General features: G+C 41.4%; 1 protein-coding gene across 1 annotated transcript; it reads left to right on the forward strand.

The window, feature by feature from the left end:
- The first annotated feature begins 8072 nt into the window (after positions 1-8072).
- MRPS35 (mitochondrial ribosomal protein S35) lies at positions 8073-21372 on the forward strand. Its single transcript, XM_026679275.2, has 8 exons — positions 8073-8217; positions 8316-8392; positions 11706-11873; positions 13395-13455; positions 14668-14807; positions 15780-15889; positions 16382-16451; positions 21025-21372. Exons 1-8 carry the CDS (start codon positions 8145-8147, stop codon positions 21298-21300), a joined length of 975 nt encoding a protein of 324 aa, XP_026535060.2. The 5' UTR covers positions 8073-8144; the 3' UTR covers positions 21301-21372.
- Positions 21373-23285: the final 1913 nt, after the last annotated feature.

Here is a 23285-nt window from a genome sequence, read left to right on the forward strand (position 1 = left end):
GATGATTTCAAGACAACATTTCAAACTGTCAAAAGATGCTAACTCCCAGGTTTTGTTCTGCGCTAAACAGAAACATTTTTAAAAGTTTTGGATTGTTCCCTCTTGCAACTCAACTTACGCTTCTTGTCATACATTCTCACGGCACCTGCAAAATACATCCAGCTCCATTTGCGAGTCAAGAGTTCCTCTTCAGGGAAGAGCACAAGAACAGCTATTTTTTTCTTCTTCTTCTTCCCTTGACTTAATATTTATCACTTCTGGGGGATGAATTTATAAAGGAGCAAATAGGCTCACTTTATTCCCAAACCATCTTCATAAACGTTGTCTTGTGTGAGCCACGGAATTTCTCACAGGAAAAGCTTCTGCAAATTCACCCTTCCGATAGCAACGCAGACAAAGCCCCACGGCACCTGGGGGAGTGGAAAATACCTTCTCCTGTTGCCTGTTGCTATTTTCTCTCTGCTCCATCTGGTATCACCCAAGACTGGATGCAGAGTCTCTGGCTTTGTCCTCTGTCTCAGAGTCCCCACCCTCAGATATCCATAAGTCCTCCCCTCTGTTTCCCTTGCTAAATTTTGTTTGGCTCAAAACCTACTGAGCACTTGCCCAGACAAATGGGGCTTTATTTCGGAGTTCCTGCTAGCACCTCTTTTGACCCAGCAAGTTCAGGACAAGTGGACTCGATGCCACCTCCTCTGAAGACAGATGTGGTGCCTGCCAAGCCTGGCTAATGCCATTCTGGAAAAGGGCTGAGAATTAAGAGAGCTACTGAAACGTAAGCAGAAGTTTGACAAAGGTTTTTAATTTCATTTTCATTTCATTTTAATGTTTGCCAATTCATGTGCATTTAAAGTGACAATTTTTTTTTTATTCTATTCCATTCATTTTCAAAGCATGATTGATGATTATATGCTGCGCTGCTTATTTACAATAAGGGAATTTGTAAGTGGTAAAATCAAATCTATCTTGAAAACGCAGATTTCCTTTCTGTTCTGCAGAAAAGACAAAATCCTACAAGTATTCGGATTCCTGTTTGTAGAATATTAAAAAAAAATCATAAGGCTTGGAAGTGTCCTTGGAGATGTTCTATCTAGTCCAAGGGTCTTCATACTTGCCAACTTTAAAAATTAAGTTTAACTTCAACTCCCAGAATTTCTGAGCTGACATGAATGGAGGAGGAATTCTGGGAGTTGAAATCCACAAGTCTTAAAGCTGTCAAGTTTGAAGGCCCCTGCTCTAGTTCAAACCCCTGCTCAAGGCAAGAGATCATAGACTATCCCAGTCAAATGGTTGTGCAGTCAATTTTAGAAAACCTCCGGTAATGGAGCAGCCACAACTTGTAGAGGCAAGCCGTTCCATTGCTGAATTGTTCTCACTGTCAATACATTTCTCCTTACTTCTAGGTTAGGTCTCTCTTTAATGATCTTCCACCCACTGCTTCTTGTTCTGTCCTCAAATGCTTTGGAAGCATAAGTCAATTCCTTCTTCTCTATGGCAACCTCTCAATTACTGGAAGACAGTTATCATGTCCCCCTAATCTTTCTCTTTGACAGGCTAGGCATACCTAATTCTTTCAATCATTCATCATATGATTTAGCCTGCATCCCCTTTATCATCTTTGCTGCTCTTCTCTACAGATACAGATTAACAGAGTTGGAAGGGACCTTGTAGGTCATCTAGTCCAATCTCCCGCCCAAGACGGAGACTCTACACCATTTCTGACAAATGGCAGTCCAGTCTCTTCTTTAAAGCTTCCAGTGATGAAGCTCCCACAACTTCTGAAGACAAGTTGTTCCATTGTTTGATTGTTCTCACTGTCAGAATTTTTTTCCTTATTTCTAGGTTGAAACTTTCCTTGATAAGTTTCCATCCATTATTCCTTGTCTGGCCTTCAGGTGCCTTGGATATTAGCTTGACCCCTTCCTCTCTATGGCAGCCCCTCAAATATTGAAAGACTGATATCATGTCTCCCCTGGTCCTTCTCTTCACTAGACTAGCCATGTCCAGTTCCTGCAACCACTCTTCATATGTTTTAGCCTCCAGTGCCCTTATTATTCTGGTTGTTTTTCTCTGTACTTTTTCTAGAGTCTCAATATCTTTTTATAATCTGGTGAACAAAACTGGATGCAGTACTCTAGGTGTGGTCTTACTAAGGCTTTATAGAGTGGTATTAGTACCTCTCTTGATCTTGATTGTATCCCTCTGTTAATGCAATTTAGGATTGCATTGACTCTTTTGGCTGCTGCTGCACACTGCTGGCTCATATTTAGCTTATCTCTACACTTTCCAGGGTCTCAGCATTACTTTCTAGCTCAGGAGATGCCTTCTGAATAGATTCCACTCAGTTGGGAGAAGAAAAAGCTGAACCTTTGTGATGCTTCAATCAATTTTATAATCTTCACCTCTGGCTCCGCTAAACTCCTCTTTCAAAAGCTGTTCCAGCTTTAGTCCTTGGCAGAGTGCTTAGAATAACAAATGTTTCAAATGTGGCTTATTAAAGCAACTAACAAAGCTGATACTATCCCTGTAGTAACTGCATCATAAATCAGAACAATCAGGAAAACAAGGAAACTGTCATTATAAGAATTAGGAATTACCACATCACAAAACTCTGTTTTAGAAATATGACAGATTCTAAGCTACCATAATAACTGGAAAGGTAAGTGTTTGTTGGGATTATCTTTCTTGAAAGTGATCACAAAAGCTTAGAAATCTGTCTAAACAGAATCATGTGAATTACTATGAACACTTTATAAAATGCTAGTAAGATCACACCTGGAATACTGCAACCAATTTTGGTCACCATACTACAAAAAGGATGTTGAGATTTTGGAAAAAGTTCAGAGAAGAGCAACTAAGATGATTAAGGGCCTGGAGACTAAAACATATGAAGAATGGTTGCAGGATTTGGTTATGGCCATTCTAGTGAAGAGAAGGAGCAGTGGGGACATGATAGCCATATTCCAATATTTGAGGGGCTGCCACAAAGAAGAGGGGGTCAAATTGTCCACCATGGCTAAGGTAGGAAGAAGTGTAGGCCTACGTTTAAAGTTGTTAACAAGAGTGATAGTGAAAACAAACACCTTAATGCATCCTTAAACTTACTCATGATAGCACACAGAGGAGAAAAAAAATGGGTACATTTGCATTTTTAGTTCGCTCTAGGATTGAGAATACGTTTTTTTGAAGGATTTCAGTTTATGGAATTTATGAACCACAGTTGCAGGATTTGGGTTTGGCCAGTAAACCCTCAGTTCCATTCAGTGACCCAGACTCCACAACACAAGGGATTATGGGGTCATTAAAAGGAGATGATGATGTTAATGATGGATCCCTTCAATGTAACTTTTACAATTCTATTGGGATTATTTTAAACTCAGCAATGTTGGTCCACCCTCATCGTAATCAAGTTAAAGGTAAAGGTAAAGGTTCCCCTCACACAGGGGTGGGATTCTACAGGTTCACACCTATTCACTAGAACCGGTTGTTAACATTCTAAGCAGTTTGGAGAATCAGTTGTTAGAAGAAATTACTGGCCTAATCCTGTAAGGAAGGCAGGAAGGAAACATTCTGGTGTTGCTTAAAGAAACTGCCTCTCCGTTAACCCTTATTACGTTCTTGGCAGGACTAGACTTCCTGTCTCAGGAACTTCTCTGGAGTTTTTTCCCCCTCCTTTGCTGGTACTTTGCTTGTGTGGAGTGACCATTGAAAAAGTGACTTATGACCATTTTTCACACTTACGACTGTTGCAGCATCCCCACAGTCACGAGAGATCAGACGAGGAGATGCGTGCCTCGATGTGAGTGATGTTGAGTTGGCCATGCCCAGCCAGTAACATGACCACCAAGCCATGTCCACCCAGTCACATGACCACCAAGCCACGCCCACCAACTAAGCCACGCCCACAGAACCAGTTGTTTAAAAAATTGAATCCCACCCCTGCCCTCACACATACGTGCTAGCTGTTTCTGGCTCTAGGGGGCAGTGCTCATCTCCGTTAGAAAGCGCCAGTGGTGTCCGAAGACGTCTCCGTGGTCATGTGGCCGGCATGACTAAACACCAAAGGCGCACGGAGTGCTACTTGCATTTTTTACGTGCTTTTGAACTGCTAGGTTGGCAGAAGCTGGGACAAGTTACGGGAGCTCACTCCATTACGTGGTGCTAGGGATTCGAACAGCCGACCTTTCTTATTGACAATCTCAGTGTCTTAGCCACTGAGCCACCGTGTCCCTCTAACCAAGTTAGAGGTCAATAAATACCTGAATATTTTCTGGTTGTATTCCTCACTACTACCATCGAACATACAAAATGGGACGTTAAAACATCATAGAGTTTCTAAAAATTCACATGACCCTGTATTTCATGTCGCAAAAGAAATAAGTAAACATGGATCTATATTAGTGTATTGAAGACACCGTACACTTGTTCCCCATTGAACCTGATAAAAGAAGATAAGAATCACTGGTTGCAGTATGAGGTATATTCTTATCAAGGGGTATCAAGTGTCAATCGTAGGAAAGGTTTCAAACCATGAAACAATATAAATTCTTGTATGCTGGCTGCCAAGTGTTACCCGATTCCACAATCAATTATACTGAGTGCCCTTGTATGGTCTTGGTAGGTTAGTTTCAATCATTATTAATGTGCTGGAAAAAAGACACACACACACCCTGCTCCCCATAACCTTTGATGACATGAGGGTTGTAAACTCTCATCATGAATTATACAGGGAAATTGAAAGAAAAGACACTTCTTTAAAAAAAAAAAAACAAGCCTGTTCAACAGCTGCTTTTTAAAAATCTCCTACTACAAGTATCTCACGCTCCAATTAAAGGAAACATATTTACTATTTATTCCTTCAAAAGGCAGATAAATCATCCCCCTGTACAGAACTTCCCAAAGTGGCACAGAAGAAAAAGAGAGCCATAAAAACACACTAAAATTTCCTTTTTTGGAAAGTTGCATCCTGCCCTTCTTTTAGAGGTTAGAAATTGGCTCTCTTCATTGTAACTCATGAAGCCTGTGAAAAATGGGTGAGACTGGATAGATGGACAGAGATCCTTCCATTCATAAAAATGCTCCTTCATAAGTACAGCTACAAGTACAGCTGGTATAGCAACTGCCTCATTTAGTGATTGTGTCCAGTTACAATGGTGAGGAAAAAGTAACTTTATGGCATGTGCACAGGTCTGCAAATCAAAGGAGAGCTGAAGTAAAATCATAAGACATAGCAACCGTTTTGCTGCTGCCAGTTGTGATTGTTAAACAAAGACAACCTGTGACAAGTCTACACCATCTGTATTCAGTTTGATTATGTTCATCTGTATGTTAACACACTGAACGTACTTTTGAGTCCAAGGAATGAGGCTCCAGACATCAAGAACACCAGGCGTGAGAGCCAAGGACACTTCAGCAGGTGTTTGCCAATCCTGAGGACTTTTTCTCATAACAATACAATGACACTCAATTGGACAATGTGACCTGCACTAACTATAATTGTCTGGTTTGGTTCTGCAACCCAACAGGACAGACACAGACTTCAGAGGGTAATTAGGACTGCAGAAAAAACAATTACTACCAACCTGCCTTCCATCGAGGACCTGTATACTGCACGAGTCAAAAAGAGGGCTGTGAAAATATTTGCAGACCCCTCACACCCCGGACATAAACTGTTTCAACTCCTTCCCTCAAAACAACACTGTAGGGCATTGCACACCAGAACAATTAGACACGAGGACAGTTTTTTCCTGAACGCCATCACTCTGCTAAACAAATAATTCCCTCAACAGTGTCCAACTATTTACAAAGTACCTTATGATTCTTGACTCTTGACAAATGTATCTTTTATTTTATGTACACTGAGAACATTTGCACCAAGACAAATTCCTTGTGTGTCTGATCACACTTGGCGAATAAAGAATTCTATTCTATTCTATTCTATTCTATTCTATTCTATTCTATTCTATTCTATTCTATTCTATTCTATTCTATTCTACTCTACTCTACTCTACTCTACTCTACTCTACTCTACTCTATCAGTGCCGAAATTAAGATGCAAAATTGGTAGGAAAGAGCAAGGTAGGGCTTATTCTGGCTTCTCTTCAACCCTCTGCACCCTTGCTTAACCCCAAATGGGATAGTGTGATGTGTGCGCATGCACAAATGCACATATTTGTACCTTAGTTCCACAAACACACAATGTACCATTTTTCTTCATACATATTTGAAAACGGAACATATTTTTTGGAACTGAACAGGCATCCCTGCTGTTTTCAGGAGAGAAAATGGAAACACTCTTTTTTCCCCCAACTTTCCTCCGGCTTGCAGGGCACCCATCCAAAGATCCACCTGTCTTTTTCCAAGATCGTCCCAGGTCGTCTGCTCGACTCAACCACGCCGCATTCAGTGCAGGTGCTGCATTCAGTGCAGGTGCTGCATTCAGTGCAGGTGCAAGAAACGAAGCCAACAGCTGAGCCTGCATGCTACTTCTGCACAGCGGAATTGCAGGGCATCTTCACAGGATTGGGTGGCTGGAAAGGATTTGCAGAGGTTTGCATGAATGCCTGCAGGCTGCCTCCAATCCCCACCACGCTGGTTGCAGCAGCAGCTGCTGAGCATGGTACAAGTGGTAGAAGGGGACATTTTCAGCTCAGAGGTGGTCTTCAGCAGGTTCTGACTAGTTCTGGAGAACCGGTAGCAGAAATTTTGAGTAGTTCGGAGAAGCTGGCCCCGCCACCATCTATTCTCTGCCTCCCATTGGGTCCCAGCTGGGTCTTCTTTTGTTGCCCTGCACAGGAGAAGGGAACTGGAAAGCAGGTTAGTGGGGTGGGGAGAGAATGGGGATTTTACAGTATCCTTCCCCTGGAGTGGGGTGGAAATTGAGATTTTACAGTATCCTTCCCCTGCCTGCCAAGCCACACCACACTCACCACCACAGAACCGGTAGTAAAATTTTTGAATCCCACCACTGTCTCAGCTATACTTGAAGCTAGGAAAAATGGTTGGCCTCTTCCCTTTCACAAACCTAAATAGAATTTTAAAATGAAAAAGGGGAATTCAGCCAATTGACCTTGAATTCAGGGCTTGAATTGTGCGTACAAAATATTCACTGAGGTTGGCTAGGCTGTAAAGCATACAGGGGTCTTCAAACTTGACAGCTTTAAGACTTGTGGACTTCAACTCCCAGAATTCCTCCTCCAGTCATGTTAGCACAGGAATTCTGGGAGTTGAAGTCCACAAATCTTAAACTTGCCAAGTTTGAAGGCCCTTGTACTATAAGATCATCCATGTTCAAAATACACACACCCTTGGATTAGTCATCTTTGACCATCCACATATGTTCTGCTCCCTTAAATAATGACCTGGCAATTCCACACATGGCTCTTTAGTTTTCTTCTGACTGTAATCCTTCTTTGAAATCACTCTTTTATGATTATGAATTCATAAAAATATTTATGAAAATATTCATAAAATGAATAAAAAGAAATATTTTATAAATCATTCATAAATTCGATTGGATTCATTTAGTCATACTCATTAAAAAGTGATTTATTTACGAATATTTTATGAATAGACAGCCACTTGTCTGAAATGGGTCTTCAAACTTGGCAACTTTAAGACTTGTGGACTTCAACTCCCAGAATTCCCCAGACAGCATGGCTGGCTGAGGAATTCTGGGAGTTGAAGTGTACAAGTCCTAAAGTTGCCAAGTTTGGGGACCCCTGGATATAGGATCTCTTGCCTGACCAGGGGGTTGGACTAGAAGACCTCCAAGGTCCCTTCCAGCTGTATGCTGTTTGATTGATTTCCAGGCAGGAAATCTCGGCTGCCCTTGTGGGCATCTGCCTGCTCGCCAACCCCCTCGCTCTCCTTCAGGTGCAATGCCCACAGCGCCCACTGGACTTGCGGTAAGAACGGGCGCATCCTCGGAGCAGCGCCCGTCAACCTTAGGCGGCTTTCATGATACGAGCGGACTTCAACTCCCAGAATTCCTGTACGACATCATTACAGAGGACACCCACCCACGCCCCCGTCGCAGGCGTATTACGTAACGCTACGGGCCACCCTGACCGCAAGTTGAGGTCATCTCTCTGCGCGGCCGCTGCGGTTACGTCATCATCCGCTGCGCCGGGGGGAGGGGAAAGATGGCGCTGGCCTGGCAGAGATGCTTGGTGCTCTGGCGGTGGCCGAGCTCGGCCGGATACGCCACCTTGGGAGGTAGGCCGAAAGTCAAGGGCCGGTTTCCCTCCTTCCCTCTCGGCATGGCGAGGAAGGAAGGAAGCCCAGTCGCCCCATATCGTCCGTTTGTCTTTCAGGCGCGGCGCAGCCGCAGAGGAGAGGCACCCTGAAAGAGACCCTGGCTGAACGTCGAGCCCAGAAGGAGTTGATCTACGTAAGTCCCTTGCGCCCTATCGGAGGGGAGGGAGGGGTGTCCTCCCGTGGCTGATACTCACGTCGCCAAGGGGCGGGGCTGGCTGTTCTCCTCATCACTCCCCCCCCCCCCCGCTGGCTTTAAAACGGTTTTTTAAAAACCGTTAAATGCAAAAAAAAAAAAAAAAGACCTGAATTGAGTTTTGCAGTGTCTGTGGAGATTCTCAGTCATCCAGGATATGGTTGTCCCAAAGGTGCTTTTTTCAAGAGGCAACTTTTTTATTTTTCAATTTAATTCAACGTTTATTATGGTCACACGCCAAAAGTATTAAAGATAACAAGAACAACAACAATAGTGGCAATAACAATAGTAATAACAGCAATAATAATGACAATGACAGTAATAATAACGATAGTAAAAGTAATAACATTGATAACAATAATAATTATAATGATAGCAGTAATAGTCATAACAATGACAATGAAAATGATAACTATTAGTTATAATTTGCCTTTATTTGTAGATTGTTGTAATTGGTCAAATATGTAGAGGTAATTGGGGTGTTTTTTGTTTTTTTGCACCCTGTCCTTGATTGATAGTTTTAAGAGCACTTTAAGGTTTGTTTGTTTTCTTGTTTGAAAAATTAAAATACTGACAGTTTGTGCCCCCCAAGAATTAACAACTAAAAGAAACAAATCTCTTAGAATTAAAATCAACACCGAGGTACATTCAAAAGCAAGAACCAATAACAGAATTGAAGGAATTGTTGGAAGAAATATCCATCTGGGTTCAGTTCCAAGCAGGGAAAAAGACATAGAAGCTGATTGGAAAGATGGTTTATTGATGGACAGGACCACGTGGGACCCCTGGAGTGGAGAGAGAGAGCGGTATTTATACCCTCTCTTGGGCCTTTGCCCTTGAGCTTCCTGTTCCTGGGGCAAGGGCATATATCCTATTGGTTGCTGTCAGATTGCCATGGGGCTATGCAGGGGTCATATTTGTCTTGAAGTCAAGTTTGGTTGAAACTTGGAGGGTGATGCTGTAATGAAGAGGCTTGTGTTCTTTGGACAATTCCTATTGGGTCTCAATGGCTTTGCCCTGGTTTGGACCTTGAGTGAGTGCTAATCCTACTGTTCTGCCTTTGTTCAAAATATCCGGTCTTGATCTGCATTTCCAAATCTGCATTTCCAAATCTGCATTTCTAAAAGCTGGCCTCAGCTCGGGGGCAGGGAATTGTGGCTCGTTTCTGTCTTTAGAAACATGTTTCTCCTTTTCTCATCCAGGGAAATATAATATTCTGCCTTTTTAATATTTCCTAAAATACTTCATTCTTCTAGGAGGGGTGGGTGCTAACTTTCTACATCATCCAAGAAGCTTCTTCAACTCTGACTGGAAGGTGGGGAATGGATTTATACTCCTTGCAAACAGCTGGTCATTTGCATTCTCTTTGGAGAGTCCTTGAGGCCACTTGGAGGTTTATCTGTGTCTTCAGGGTCACCTGAGTAGTGCAAATGGGTGTAGAGAGCCTTCTTGGAACTGATGAAAGGACTGTGTTGTAGATTGGAGATAGATGATATCATATCCCTCCCCTTCTGTTGAGAGAGGGCTGTTCACTTTTGATATAGATGGCTTATTTGATCCCTCTTTCAAACCTGAGCTTTGGAGTCTTTGTAAAATGTTGGGTTCATTTGGGAACTGGGTTTGGCTCTCCCCCTGCCCCAGCTGCCATTTTCCTATAAAGTCGGTGGAGCTTTTAAAAACATATTCAGATAGGGAATGGTGATGGGAGAAGAATAAAAGGCAAAAAGAACAGCAGGCCTTCTTTCTGACAAGACTGGCTCAGCTTAAAGATAAGCAGGGCCTGAAACAACTGGCCAAATTCCAGGTGGTCCTCAACTTACAACAGTTCATTTAGCGACCATTCAAAATTACAGCATGGAAAAAAACGACCTATAACCATTTTTTCACATGACTGTTGCAGCATCCCTGTGATAAAATATTCAGACGCTTAGTAATGATGGGTGCAGTGGTCCAGAGTCACATAATCCCCTTTTGTGACCTTCTGACAAACAGGGTCAATGGGGAAGCCAGATTCACTTTAACAACTATATTTCTTGACTTAACAATTGCAGCGATTTATTTAATGACCGTTGCAAGAAAGGTCGTAAAATGGGACAAAACTCACAACAAATGTCTCATTTAACAATAGAAAATTTGGGCTCAGTTGTGGTTGTAGGTCAAGGACTACCTGTATGTTTCCTTCCATTCTTAAGAGCAAGGGTCTTCAAACTGAAAAGTTAAAGACTTGTGGGCTTTAATTCCCAGAATTCCTGAGCTAGCATGACTGGAGGAGGAATTCTGGGAGTTGAAGTCCACAAGCCTTAAAGCTGTCAAGTTTGAAGACCTCTGCTTAAGAGCCTTTCTTATGTTTTGAAGTTTTAAACAATATCATCAGATGGTTTTTCCCCCCCTCCCTGGTGAGTGCTTATACTGCACTTGACAAAAATCATTTACAAGTTTTTGCAGTCTTTGTTAGCCAGGCCAAGTTTTAGACTTAGAATAAGTTTATTGTCACTTTGAATGTACACTAATCGGCATACATTAAAATGAAATTGTGTTGCATACAGCTCTTAAAGGGTTACCACCTTCAATTTACACTGCATAAACATGACAAAAATAATAAATACAAAATCATGCATATACCCACATATATGACACAGAGAAACAACACAGTCTAGTTCTGATGTATACATGTACATGGAGAGCTAAATGAATCTTGCAAGTTTACCAGATGGATGGCGTAGGGAATAAAGCTGTTACAGAATCTGAAAGTCATGCAAGAAATACTTTGAAACCTCCTCCCAGAGGGGCGCAACAGAAACATACTGTAAAGTGGGTGTGGGGTCTCTAACAATGCTTTGAACTCTAAGCACATAGCGATTATAAGTCCCTGGGTTGCCCTTTCTAGGTACTTTGCCTCTTAGGCAGAAATTATTGTTGATTACCAAAAAGGAAAAGTGGCCTGTGTAACTTTATCACAACCAGACACAAGAGCCCAATTGGAGTGGGCACAATGCTAATAGTCTAGCCACAAAATGCTTGTGCTGCAGCCAGATAATCCAAACAGGATGCTTTTCCTGCTGGGAAAATGATGTGAGTCCTTTATACGCTGATTAATAACCCCAAAATTAAATTTTTGTGTAGTTCAAAAAAAATCCTCAGGAAAAGAGAAAATAATTTCAACTAAAAATCATGATAAATGTCTATGTAAGTAAGCGAGGCAGATATTTGAATCTGTGTCTTACTGAGATTTTTGTTCTGCAATGTCTGTTAGGGCACTACAACAAGATCTGAGAAGATGGAACCAGATCAGGATTGGACAAGTGTCTATCCAACTGCAGCTTCTTTTAAACCTTCTGCCGTGCCACTTCCCATTAGGATGGGCTACCCAGTCAAAGGAGGTACAGCTCTTGCAAAAGAAGGCAACCTAGAACTTTTGAAGGTGAGATTCAGGGCTGACTACGTCAACATCCATATTCCGGGTCTTTTAGTAAGCATACTGGCAGAGCAAATCCTTAGAACACAACTATTGCAATGATGTGAGAAATACCTTTTATCTTAAGGCTCTTTAAGATAACTGTAAATTTATTGCAAGTATTAACACTGATTTAGGAATTAACCATTCTGGGCTGTAATCTGGATTAACTGGGTAGTTCTGCTTGGGTGAGAAAAGCTGGAGGCTTGTCCCTTTAAATTGTTTGGAGGGTTTGTGACAGGAGTTGGTTCTACTTGAATTGCCATTGAAAAAAAAGCTTAATACCACATGAATTTAATCTGAAGACCCAGCTTTAAAACTTAGTTACTTTGAACCAGCTGCACTCAAATCAACTTCATTCCTGTTCCTTATGATCAGAGAGACAGCCAGCTAGACTCTTTGTAGGAGAAATAGAATCTAAACATAATAATCTTTAAAAACTTCCATTGAGGACATGACAGGCTGAAGACATGTCTGTGTATTACAGGCATGACATTGAAGCATTAATTGACAGCCAGAGGTTAGATTTGCACCCTGAGCAGAGGGAGTTTTCCTCAGATCAAGAGGAAACCTGGAGATTTGATTCTGTAAGGTGGTTCCTCAGGATGTTAGGGGAATCCAAAGGGATCCTGCTGCAATCTTTCAAGTCTGAGCCCTTAAGAAGTGAAACACGAAGTTTTGTGTTGAATATGTATTTTACTGACAGAAATAAAGGGAGACCAGTATAGATCTATTTCAAGCTATTTAGCTCTCGTCAGCTAGCTAAAATCCTTTCTGGGATTCAAACCCAGGCTACGTGCATATTAGGTAGAAGTATTAACCTCTAAGCCAGTGATCCCCAACCTTTTTATGGCGCGGCCCGGTACCGACATCAGTTGTGGCGCCGCCATCTTGTTTTGATGAAAAAGTGCTTTCGGTGAGCTTTCTACCGGAAAAGCTCACCGGAAGCGCTTTTTCATCAAAACTAGATGGCGGCGCCAGCAAGCCAGCGGCCCGGTAGGACTTGTTCCACGGACCGGTACCAGTCCGCGGACCGGTGGTTGGGGACCCCTGCTCTAAGCCATGGGCTCTCCTCACTTTGTCGGCTATGCTGGAGAGAGGTTAAGTGTTTTTTTTTCCAGTGGGACCGGTCTATCAGGGTAACCTAGTCTACCCAACTATGGGATGGAAAATACTGTTCTGTGTTACAGAAGTTCTGTGCTACAAAATGAAGTCCACACACATGAAATTGGGTAAAGTTGAGAACAATTGCTCTAATCTAGCTGAAACCAGAGTGTGCAAAGAGGCGTCCACTTGAGCCATTCAGTAATTATAAACAGATTAAGAGGTGGGAGGGAAGAAGTTAGTGGAGCAGCCAGAGTCTCCTGGATGGCTGTAGGGGTTGTGCTTGCATCCTGAAGGAGGCACGGATTCAGCCCCACTCCCTCTGTACACCTCTGATGGCAAGCAAGCTCACTGGCTGATTTTAATGAGACATACTTGTTTCAGATCCCCAATTTCTTGCATCTGACCCCAGTTGCCATCAAGAAACACTGCGCTGCTTTGAAAGGTCAGTCTTAGGAAGATCTTTTTTCATAACCTTGATTTGTGTCATAAGACAAAAGATCTTGCAAACTGTAAAAATAAGAATGCTTTTAACTTTCCTTTTTCCTTTTTCTTTTTTTTTTTCTTTTCTCTCTAAATTTTCCTTTCTTTTCTTTCTTCTTTTCTTTCCTTTCATTTATTTGTGTATGTATTGTTGGTTGGTTTTAATTGTAAAAACTAATAAACTATATTTTTTTAAAAAAGAAAGGTCAGTCTTAACCATTATTTTTTTTTCAAAAATGAAGCTTAGCAGAGACGCCAGGAAACAGCTAGCTGTTTAAGATCTGGCTTATGTTAAATAAAATGCGGTACTTCCAAGGTTGCAATAGGTTTTACTATACAAAGGATGTATAAGAAAAAATGAATCTTTAATAAATCACTTCTATTTAAAACGAATGACGTTTGGGATAGAAATATGAAGTGCTCTTTGTCAGAACAGAGATCATTCATAGCTCAGGATTGAGATGCGTACCATGTGCTTGTGCTGCTATTTAGGTAGACGATACCATAGACAGGTAGGTAGGTAGGTAGGTAGAGGTAGATAGGTAGATAGATAGATAGATAGATAGATAGATAGATAGATAGATAGATTCAAAAAGTTTAACAATTGGTTCTCTGCTTGGTTGCTGGGTGGGCGTGGTCTAGTTGGCCTTTTGCGCCGCGGAGGGGGGAGCGTTTTCACCCTCCCTGGGCTCTGGAGGCCTTCCTCAAGCCTCCAGGAGGGTGAAAATGGAGGCCCGTTTTTCACCCTCCCCAAGCCTCTGCGTGGGCCTTGCACTTACCTGGGATCCAAAATGGGGACTCCTGGGCGGGACGAGATGGGCCAGGGGTGGGATTTGCCGGTTCACCGAACCGGCCATAATATTAACGGGTTCGCCCCAGTTCAGGTGAACCCGTTGTTAATATTAGAGAATAAGCAGAATAAAAGTAAGGATTAGAGTAAGATTTAGAAGACACCTTGAGAGAGTCTATATGTTTCTATATTGGACATAGAGAACGTCCTTCGGACATTTATTTTCTTTTCAGTTTTTTTTATAACCCCCTGAACAAATTGTATGCTGCATTAGGGTTTATTGGGAATGACATTAGCCCTCACTGAGTGCAGATTGTGGTTCTGTGTAATAATGACCACGGCTAAAATTATGCCTGTGCTTTCCTTCCATCACGGGCATTCCAGACTTCTGCACAGAGTGGCCCTCTGCCTTGGATAGCGACGAGAAATGTTTGCAGCACTTCCCCATTGAAATCGGCACAAGTGACTACGTTTCAGCGGGGCCATCTCTTCGTAATCCAAAAGCAAGAGTGGTGACCCTGAAAGTAAGTGAAGTGGGGTGGGTGGGGAGAAATAGGTTTCCTAAAATGGAATCAGCTCCTTTGATTGCAAGACGCACAAACATGATATTGTTAATCCTGATTGGGGGTGTACAGAATAAATATTTTGGGAAGACAGAAAGTGTGCTGAGAAAAAGGACATACCTCTTGCTGCTACTCTGCCATTTCTCCCCCCCCTACATCCCCCCCTTCTAAGTTGCTTATAAAACAATTTACTTAAAAAAAAAAGATATTAAAAGCCCGCACACTGCGAAGCTTACCGGAAAGTATTTATTATTCCCTAGGGTGCTTTCTACAGCCTTTTTCTTCCTTCCCTGGATCTTTTCAGTGTCAGCAATATGATTTCTGCTTGATTTGGTTTTCAGCATTTTAACTTTGTACCTTTTTGTTGTTGTTCTACCAAGAAAGTCACAAACGCATCAAAGCAAATAAAGCACAAACGGCAACATATTTAACTAGGACAGAGTGGCAGGACACATAAGTGCCACAGATAAATAAATCCTCTGTACAGGCTCTTGCTGATTCAGGTGAGGCCTCTGTAGCCCTCTCAGAGCCCAGCTGTTTCCTTCCTCCCCTCCCTTTATTCGTTGCCTCCTTCTCTTGGTTCTCTCCTTCATTACAGGGAGACCTGGACTTAAGGACCGCAGTTGAGCCCAATGTTTCTGTTGCTAAGTGAGATGGTTGTTAAGTGAATCCTTGCCCCCACATTTTACATATTCTTTTTGCCACAGTTGTTCTGTGAATCATTGCAGTGAAGTTAGTAACACAATTCTTAAGTGATTCTGGCTTCCCCATTGACTTTGCTTGTCAGATGGTTGCAAATACGTTTGTCTCTGTGGGACCGTTTAGCATCTACCTCTGATTTGTAAATAGATACTTTATGCAGTTACTCTTTCGATCTTCTACTATCAAAGTTGCTAATAGTTTGATTCCCCTTGTCAAACCCCACCCCCCCAGGTTAAACTGTCAAGTCTCAACTTGGATGACCATGCAAGGAAGAAGTTCATCAAACTTGTCGGAGAGCGATACTGTGGAAACTCAGATACTGTTACTATCACAACAGACAGGTAAGGCAATGGGAGAACTTCCTCTTGGCCCAAACCAGCATTGTTCAACTCCACTGCCCAACCAAACTCTCTTCCTAGGATTTAAAAACTGTTCTGCCAAATTCTAAGATTCCAAACTATTTTTTTATGATTTGTAACCTGTTGTAGGTGCACAAATGTGACTTCTCGGATTCAATTTTATTTTAAGACTGGCAAACAGACTTAACGTATTATTCATATGCTATAACATGGGGTTGCTCAATTTGGTGCTGGTTGGGAACACTGGAATTTGGAATGGTTATATTTTTCTTTTTTTCGAGCCCCGGTGGCACAGTGGTTAGAACTATATTGAAAGTTGACACTGCCTTCCATCCTTCTGAGGTCGGTAAAATGAGGACCCTGATTGTTAGGGGCAATAGGCTGATTCTGTAAAAGGCTTAGGGCTCTAAAAGCACTGAGAAGCGGTATATAAGTCTTAAGTGCTATTGCTATATATTTTTTTTTATTTTTCAGATGTCCTCTAAGAAAGCAAAATTATGATTATGCAATGTACCTTCTAACTGTTTTATTCCATGAATCATGGGTAAGAATATTTGCTTATTGATTATGTATTGTTAAAGTGCTTGCTAGTTTTAACACTTATGATTGTACCTTATGATTTACGATCTATGACTTATCACTTTGTTGTTTATATGTACAGTGAGAGCTTATACACTGGAGACAAATTCTTCGTGTGTCCGATCACACTTGGCCAATAAAGAATTCTGTTCTGTTTTGTTCTGTTCTATCTTCTTATTCTGTTCTATTCTAAATTCTTATTCCGTTCCATTCCACTCCACTCCACTCCACTCTACTCTACTCTACTCTATTCTACTCCTTTCCTACTCCTTTCGTATTCCTATTCTAAATTCTTATCCTATCCTATCCTATCCATGACTGATGAGGAAGCAGGGTTTGTGAGCCCAGTGTGGAGCCCTAAAATGGGGTCTTTTGAAATGTGTCACATTCCCTGTGCACAAAAAAAAGAGACCCTGCCCCTGCATGTTTTGGCTAACCTTGTCCTTACAGAGTCTGGATTCGCAAATACCTAGAAAGCCGTGTGAAAACCTCCTGCTGTAAAATGCGAGAATTGCTTCAACAGTGCTGCTTGCGAGCATGGATTGGATTACTGTGTAGTCCGTGCTAATTAAATGTTTTAGCATTTTCAGAGCTTTAGATAATGAAGTTTCCCTCATTACCAATGCACGGCAGTCTACTTACCTTTCTGCAGCATTCAAACAGTGATTCTACACTGGAAGCTCAACATTGAGGTTACTAATTCCAGAGTAGCACATGTGCGCTTGGCTCTAGTATTACCCAGTGATGGAAGGCTTGGGTATATGATACGTGGGTGCTTAGTGTGTATTGAGTACACCCAAGTCTCTTGCCCTTTTATTACCTTTCAGCTTCCACATGAATACTTAATGGCCTCATCAGTTGTAATTGTCTTTGATTTCATGAGAAATTAATGAGTTTCTGCAACCCACGGCTTTCTCTTTCTCATTGGTGATCCCTCAAAAGGAAACCACATTTTTTTTTTTTTATAACTTCGGGCAGCTCTAAATATTCCGTTTTTATCCCCTGGGTTTTTGAGATGTTCCTCCCCAAGCAAGCTATTGTTTGTCCTATCTGGATGGTAGTGTAGGAGAGAAACAGAAAAGATGGCATTTGAATCATTGATTGACCATAAAACTCATTAGGTTGAGTAAAACGCAAGATTTAAAAAATAATAATACCTGCGATGGATGTAAAACTCCACGGGAAGATGTGAAAGCAGTGGCGGTGTTTGAGAATAAACCCTGATATTAGATCATCATTGGTTGCCCTGGTCACAATCCCTTGGAGGGGAGGACAGATCTTTCCATTTTTGTTTCTAATCTTAATGCAGTTGAATAATGCTCATCTGTCCTTGGGGTTCACTGGAGAAGAGGAGCAGTATTGACATGTGTATAAGGACCCAGACTCTGCATCTTATGTACTTGTATGTGATGTTACCACACAAGCATGAAAGGGTAACACTTGCATCGTGGTGTTATTGTTGCTTATTTTGTCATTTTGACTTCATAGTTAAGGAACGGACACCTATGTTTTCCCAGTAGGTTTGCCAGTTGGCAAGCTTAATAGCTGGAGTTCCCTCTTATGGAAAAGACTAGCAAATAAATTGCATTTATAGATACAGTGTGACTCCGGGCAGTATGGCATAGAAGCAAACAGTAACAAAAAGAAAAATACTATTTTGCTGAAATAATTGGATTCTGCCTGTCAGGGACCTGCAAGCATAAAAATAAATTTAAAAGCAGCCAAATTCAGGGCAAAACAATAAAGTCACTTGAGTGCATCACAAAATTCTAAATCCAAACTACTGTATTTGTTTTAGAAGTTGTGCTATGATGTGGAGTTGGACTGAATTCTTTCAAGGAGCAAGAGTCTTCCTAAAATGCCTCCCTCCCATTTCTAAATTGGACGTGGATTTTTGGAATTTTTGTACTTTGAAAAAATAAGACCAGTGAGCTCGAAGGGATGGGTGGTACTTTAAGTTTCTAGATGACGTTCAGAAGTGTTATTTTTTTGAATCTAAATTATGGAAAGATCATATAATGATCCACCGTCAGGCCAGATCATTTAGAAGACAAGCAAAACAAATTTCAGAGCAGCTAACAGTGTCTCCATTTTAGTGAAAGAGAGCTTCAGTTGAAGACGTAACTGGAAAATAAGCCCTAATGAGTCTTATTAGATAGCCAAGAAAGTTATGCCTTTTTTTTTTTTGGTGGCATCTTAAATCATTTTCACTTGAACTCCGTTTACATACAACCTGAAAAGTTTTTAAGAACTGTTGGCAACCATAGTCTGTTCTTTTAAACAAAGAGAAGAGTTGTGTGTCACTAACTCAAAATGAATGAGATTAAAAGATTGTAAGGAAGCTGATGTTTCTCCATTCAGGCAGTTTGAATCAATTTCAATCTAGTCTTAGATTCTTAGTTACTTTTGCCTAACTAACAATATTTCGTTAGTCCCATTGGGTGAGTCCCATGCAGACTTTTTTGACCAGGTAAACATTTGTTTATCACAAGGGGCTCTTGTTTTTCAACTTAGTAGTTTAAGTTCTTACCATAAAACCATAAACCTACCAACCATCCTGTGTGGAAACTGTACAACAATTCACCTTTGCATTTTTTGAAAGGGCTGAAGTGTGACTCAAAGTCCTGAAACATTAAAATGTAACATTTACTGCCACCAAGTGGCAGAGGTCAGTTTTTGCATGCATAGAGGTCTTGTAGACATTTGTAGGAGTCCGTTTACTCTGCAGATTATCTGGCAGCTTGGAAGTCTTAAGTTTACAGAAGATGAATGTCAAAGGAAGTGAGAACACATATGCCACATTGTTTCAAAGAAAGATGCCTGTTAAACAACTCCCTTCTGTAAAGGAAAATACTGGCGTAGGAGTAATAGGGTTTGAGTGGAAGTTGCACTTCTGTGGCATAGATGTTGGGGCTTCTCATAAATTTCTTCATTTGAAAGCTGTACTGCAGCTTTTCATTGGCATCGGTTAAAGGCTGTGATGGAAGTTAGATTCTATGGCCATCGGGTCCAATTGTTCCTTGACCATCCAGGTTCTAATATGTTCCTATAGTAAGGAATTCTATCTTTCTACTTTTTTCTTCGTTCATATTTTAACAAATAACATGTATCTGGGATACATCACAGAGCTCACCAACAACTCTCGAGGCCAGCTGGTTAGAATCAGAACCACAAAGAAACATCGTTAGTCATATCTGTGGAGATTCTCAGTCAATCCAGGTCATGATTGTCCCAAAGATGCTTTTTTAAGAGGCAACTGGACTTTCTTTGAAATAATAGAAAACTTTACTTTGTTTTTCCTTGAAGATGTTTCGCTTCTCATCCAAGAATCTTCTTCAGCTCTGAACTGAAGCACCTTTGGGACATTGTTAAGTCATGCTGGAATTAAATATCATCGGAGGCTCTTATGAATTCCAAATGAGTAAAGTAATTGGAAATGTACTGCCATCATTACCCCAACTCATGAAAACCAACACAGAGGTGGTGGGAGGCAGGTTGTCAAGCCTTTTGGAAGAAAAGACCGCTATTCTTTCTTTAAAAAGCAGCGTATGGCATTTTCAATTACATGTTAAGCAGCGGAGACATCCCACTCAAATCCTACAAGCCATTGAACATGCTTTCGTCTTCCTTTTCTGCAGTACTTCCCAAGGGAATAGAGCATTTCTGACTTTCTAATGGAGGGCTATTTAGTCAAGATTTAAAAAAAAAAAATCCTGCTGCCAAAGTTTAGAACATTACACAGGTTTTGGGGACACAGGACTTTCCATTCATGGGTGAAATTGAGAAGGACAATCAATTTTCAGAGCAGGTTTACTCACCTTTATTGAACTTCTGCTTAGCTTCGGAGGAGCCCCAGGCTCTTTGGAAGGTGCTACCGTGTTTCTCCAAAAAGACGACCCACCTTGAAAAGAAGCCCTGTCACGTTTTTGAGCACATGCAATCAAATTAAGCCCCACCCACAAAATTAGCCCTAATTAAGACCCCGCCCACCCCGGGGTGCAGGAGGTGGGACAAGGCACACAGGTAAAAAAGGTGGGTGGGGTGGAGCTGCCCTACTTACCAGGCCTCGCACACCTCGACACCTGCCTCTCCGCCTTCTGCGACCGCTTGCCGCCATTCGCACGTATCGCCTCAGCTTCCATGATGCCTTCGGAAAACCCTCTGCATCCGATAATAGAGCTCCGGTCTATTATCGGCTGCAGAGAAATTTCTGGAAGGCACCTGAAGGCGAAACGGAGGCCGGGGCGATGCGTGCGAGTGGCGGCAAGCGGCTGCTGAAGAAGTGGGCCAGCAGTGGGCTCCTGCTGGGCAGGGCTGTCAGTGCCAGCGCCCCGAGGTGAGCCAATAATTAGAACCCTCCAAAAAGAAGGCCTAGCTGGTTTTTTGTTTTTTTTTGTGGGGGGAGGGTGTCAAAAGAAAATAAGACCTGGGCGCCTTTTGGGAGAAACATGGTACCTTAAATGCCTGGAGTTTGCATGGACCACATTTCTGATCTTTCAGGTTTTTCTCACTGATGATGTTTTTGTTTTGTTTCTCAGAAAATGGAACCGTGGGAGAAAGAAATCACAGAAGCAGATATGCTGGAGTATGTCTGGGAGAACAGCGTTTCCGAAAGAAACGCTTTAAAGACATTGCTTCAAATAAGGGCAGCTGAAAAAGCTGAAGAAATGAGCAGAGAGGAACTTCTTGCCTCTGAGGTGATGCAGGATTACAAGAAGTCCGTGGTTCTCTTGAAAAATGAAGGGGAAACAGAGAAGAACCTTTTGGCGTATAAAAACTCGGTTAAGAGACTGTTAAATATCCAGGGCTTGTAATATAAGCAGTTATTTTGTGGAATGCTGTATATGTACTGATGGGCGTAGCCCTAATAAAAACATTTTTTAATATCCAGTTGCAAAATGAAAGTCATCATCTTTCACCTCCTCTTCCACTGCTCCCCAATACACTTCACCCAGAAAAATCAACAACTAGAACATAGTTTTAATTCAAAGTTGTGAATATTATTTATTACATATTTTTGCCACCCATCCTGCCATGTGGCTACTCTGGGTGGCTTATAGGATTCAGCTCAATCTTGCAAATGGTCTGAATTCATTTTGCCAAAACTCCCAGAATTTGTGCAAAAAAAAAAAAAAAAGTCAGGGGAATTGAAATAATATTGAGACCCAGTTCCTGTTGTAGTCCTACACCAACATTCTTAACCACCTATTGCCTGTCGTCCTCTTCATTATTTCCCCTTGTTGAATCATCTTGAAAGAACAAAATTTGTATCAGGCCTTCAAAACTCAATTGAAATGATTGTATTATAATCATGCAATCATTTTGCAATATTTTGCAGGCATTCAAGATGAAATCAGAATAGCATTGTCTCTGGAAACCATGCAGAAGTAAAGGGCGCCCTAAGGATTCCATTCATCAACTAGTTCCTTTGTATTCCTAGAGATTAGATTAAAGCAATTACTAGAGATTAAATTGATGGTCCAAAATGAATATTGGTGGTTGAAAACTTCATGGGACCTATTTCCCAGTGCCTTTGGGGAAGTGATTCTTGGCCGTGAACTTGCATTTGTATTGTGTATTGTATTGTATTGCATTTGTAACTACATCACAATTTTTCTGCTGAGTTTCTGCTATTGAGGCTTTGTGGTTTGTCAAATTACCCCAATCATTATCATCTCCTTTTAACGACCCCATAATCCCTTGCAGGGTGGAGTCTGGGCAACTGAATGGAGCTGAGTGTTTACTGGCCAGGTGCCCTTCCTGTCACCAATGCAGAATTTTATTTATTTATTTATTTATTTATTTATTTATTTGATTTGTCAATTGTTTCCAAGATAATAAGTATAAGTGTATACATAGTTGTGAATACATGAAATGGGTATATATAAGAAAAATAAAAGAATAGAGAAACAATAGGACAGGGACGGTAGGCACGTTGGTGCGCTTATGCACGCCCCTACAGACCTCTTAGGAAAGGGGTGAGGTCAATGGTAGACAGTCTAAGGTTAAAGTTTTTGGGGTTTGGGAAGAGACTACAGAGTCGGGTAGAGTATTCCAGACATTGACCACTCTATTGCTGAAGTCGTATTTCCTGCAATCAAGTTTGGTGCGGTTTACTTTGAGTTTGTATCTATTGTGTGCTCTTGTGTTGTTATGGTTGAAGCTGAAGTATTCATTGACAGGTAGGACATTGCAATGTATGATTTTATATACCATGCTTAAGTCAGACCAAAGACGGCGTAATTCAAGGTTTTCTAGTTCTAGAATTTCAAGTCTGGTGGCATAAGGTATTCTACAACAGTAGAAGAGTGGAGAACTCTTCTTGTGAAATATTTCTGGACTTTCTCAAGTCAGCAGATATATTCTCATTGTGCCCAGACTGTGACTGAGGCAAGAGCTCCACCTCTAGGCAACCGTACCACTCCTGTCAAATTACCCCAGTGCACATACTGTATTTATTTAAGCTCAGGAAATATTTGGTCCACAGTCCACCTTACTGAGGCACAATGTTCTGCCTTGACGTGGCAAAGTTCCTCCTAAGAAGCCACCTGCTTTGCTTCTGAAGAACTGCTTCACTCCCAACAGATGTTGCTACTTCAGAGGCAGAGAAGGCCAGTTTTGCAAAGTGTGTAAACGTTCTATTGTATTTATTCAAAATTATATCACAGCAAAACATGTATTTCCAAGATATGAGGACCCTCTTTAATTTGGGGCATTTCAAGTATAATGAAGATTGCCAAGTAAGGGAAAACTAGAGAAAAAAAATCTTTTAATCCAGTAAGATTTCACATCAGATAGG

This window comes from Notechis scutatus, chromosome 6, assembly GCF_049901735.1.
Source record: "Notechis scutatus isolate UNSWTSFEM ecotype Mainland chromosome 6, rNotScu1.2, whole genome shotgun sequence".
Taxonomy (NCBI): Eukaryota; Metazoa; Chordata; class Lepidosauria; order Squamata; family Elapidae; genus Notechis; species Notechis scutatus.

Coding starts and splice junctions, on each gene's coding strand:
- MRPS35 (XM_026679275.2), top strand. CDS start 8,145: ATGGCGCTGGCCTGGCAGAGATGCTTGGTGCTCTGGCGGTGGCCGAGC. Junction 13,456..14,667: donor ACACTGCGCTGCTTTGAAAG/GTCAGTCTTAGG, acceptor CGGGCATTCCAG/ACTTCTGCACAGAGTGGCCC. Junction 14,808..15,779: donor CAAGAGTGGTGACCCTGAAA/GTAAGTGAAGTG, acceptor CCACCCCCCCAG/GTTAAACTGTCAAGTCTCAA.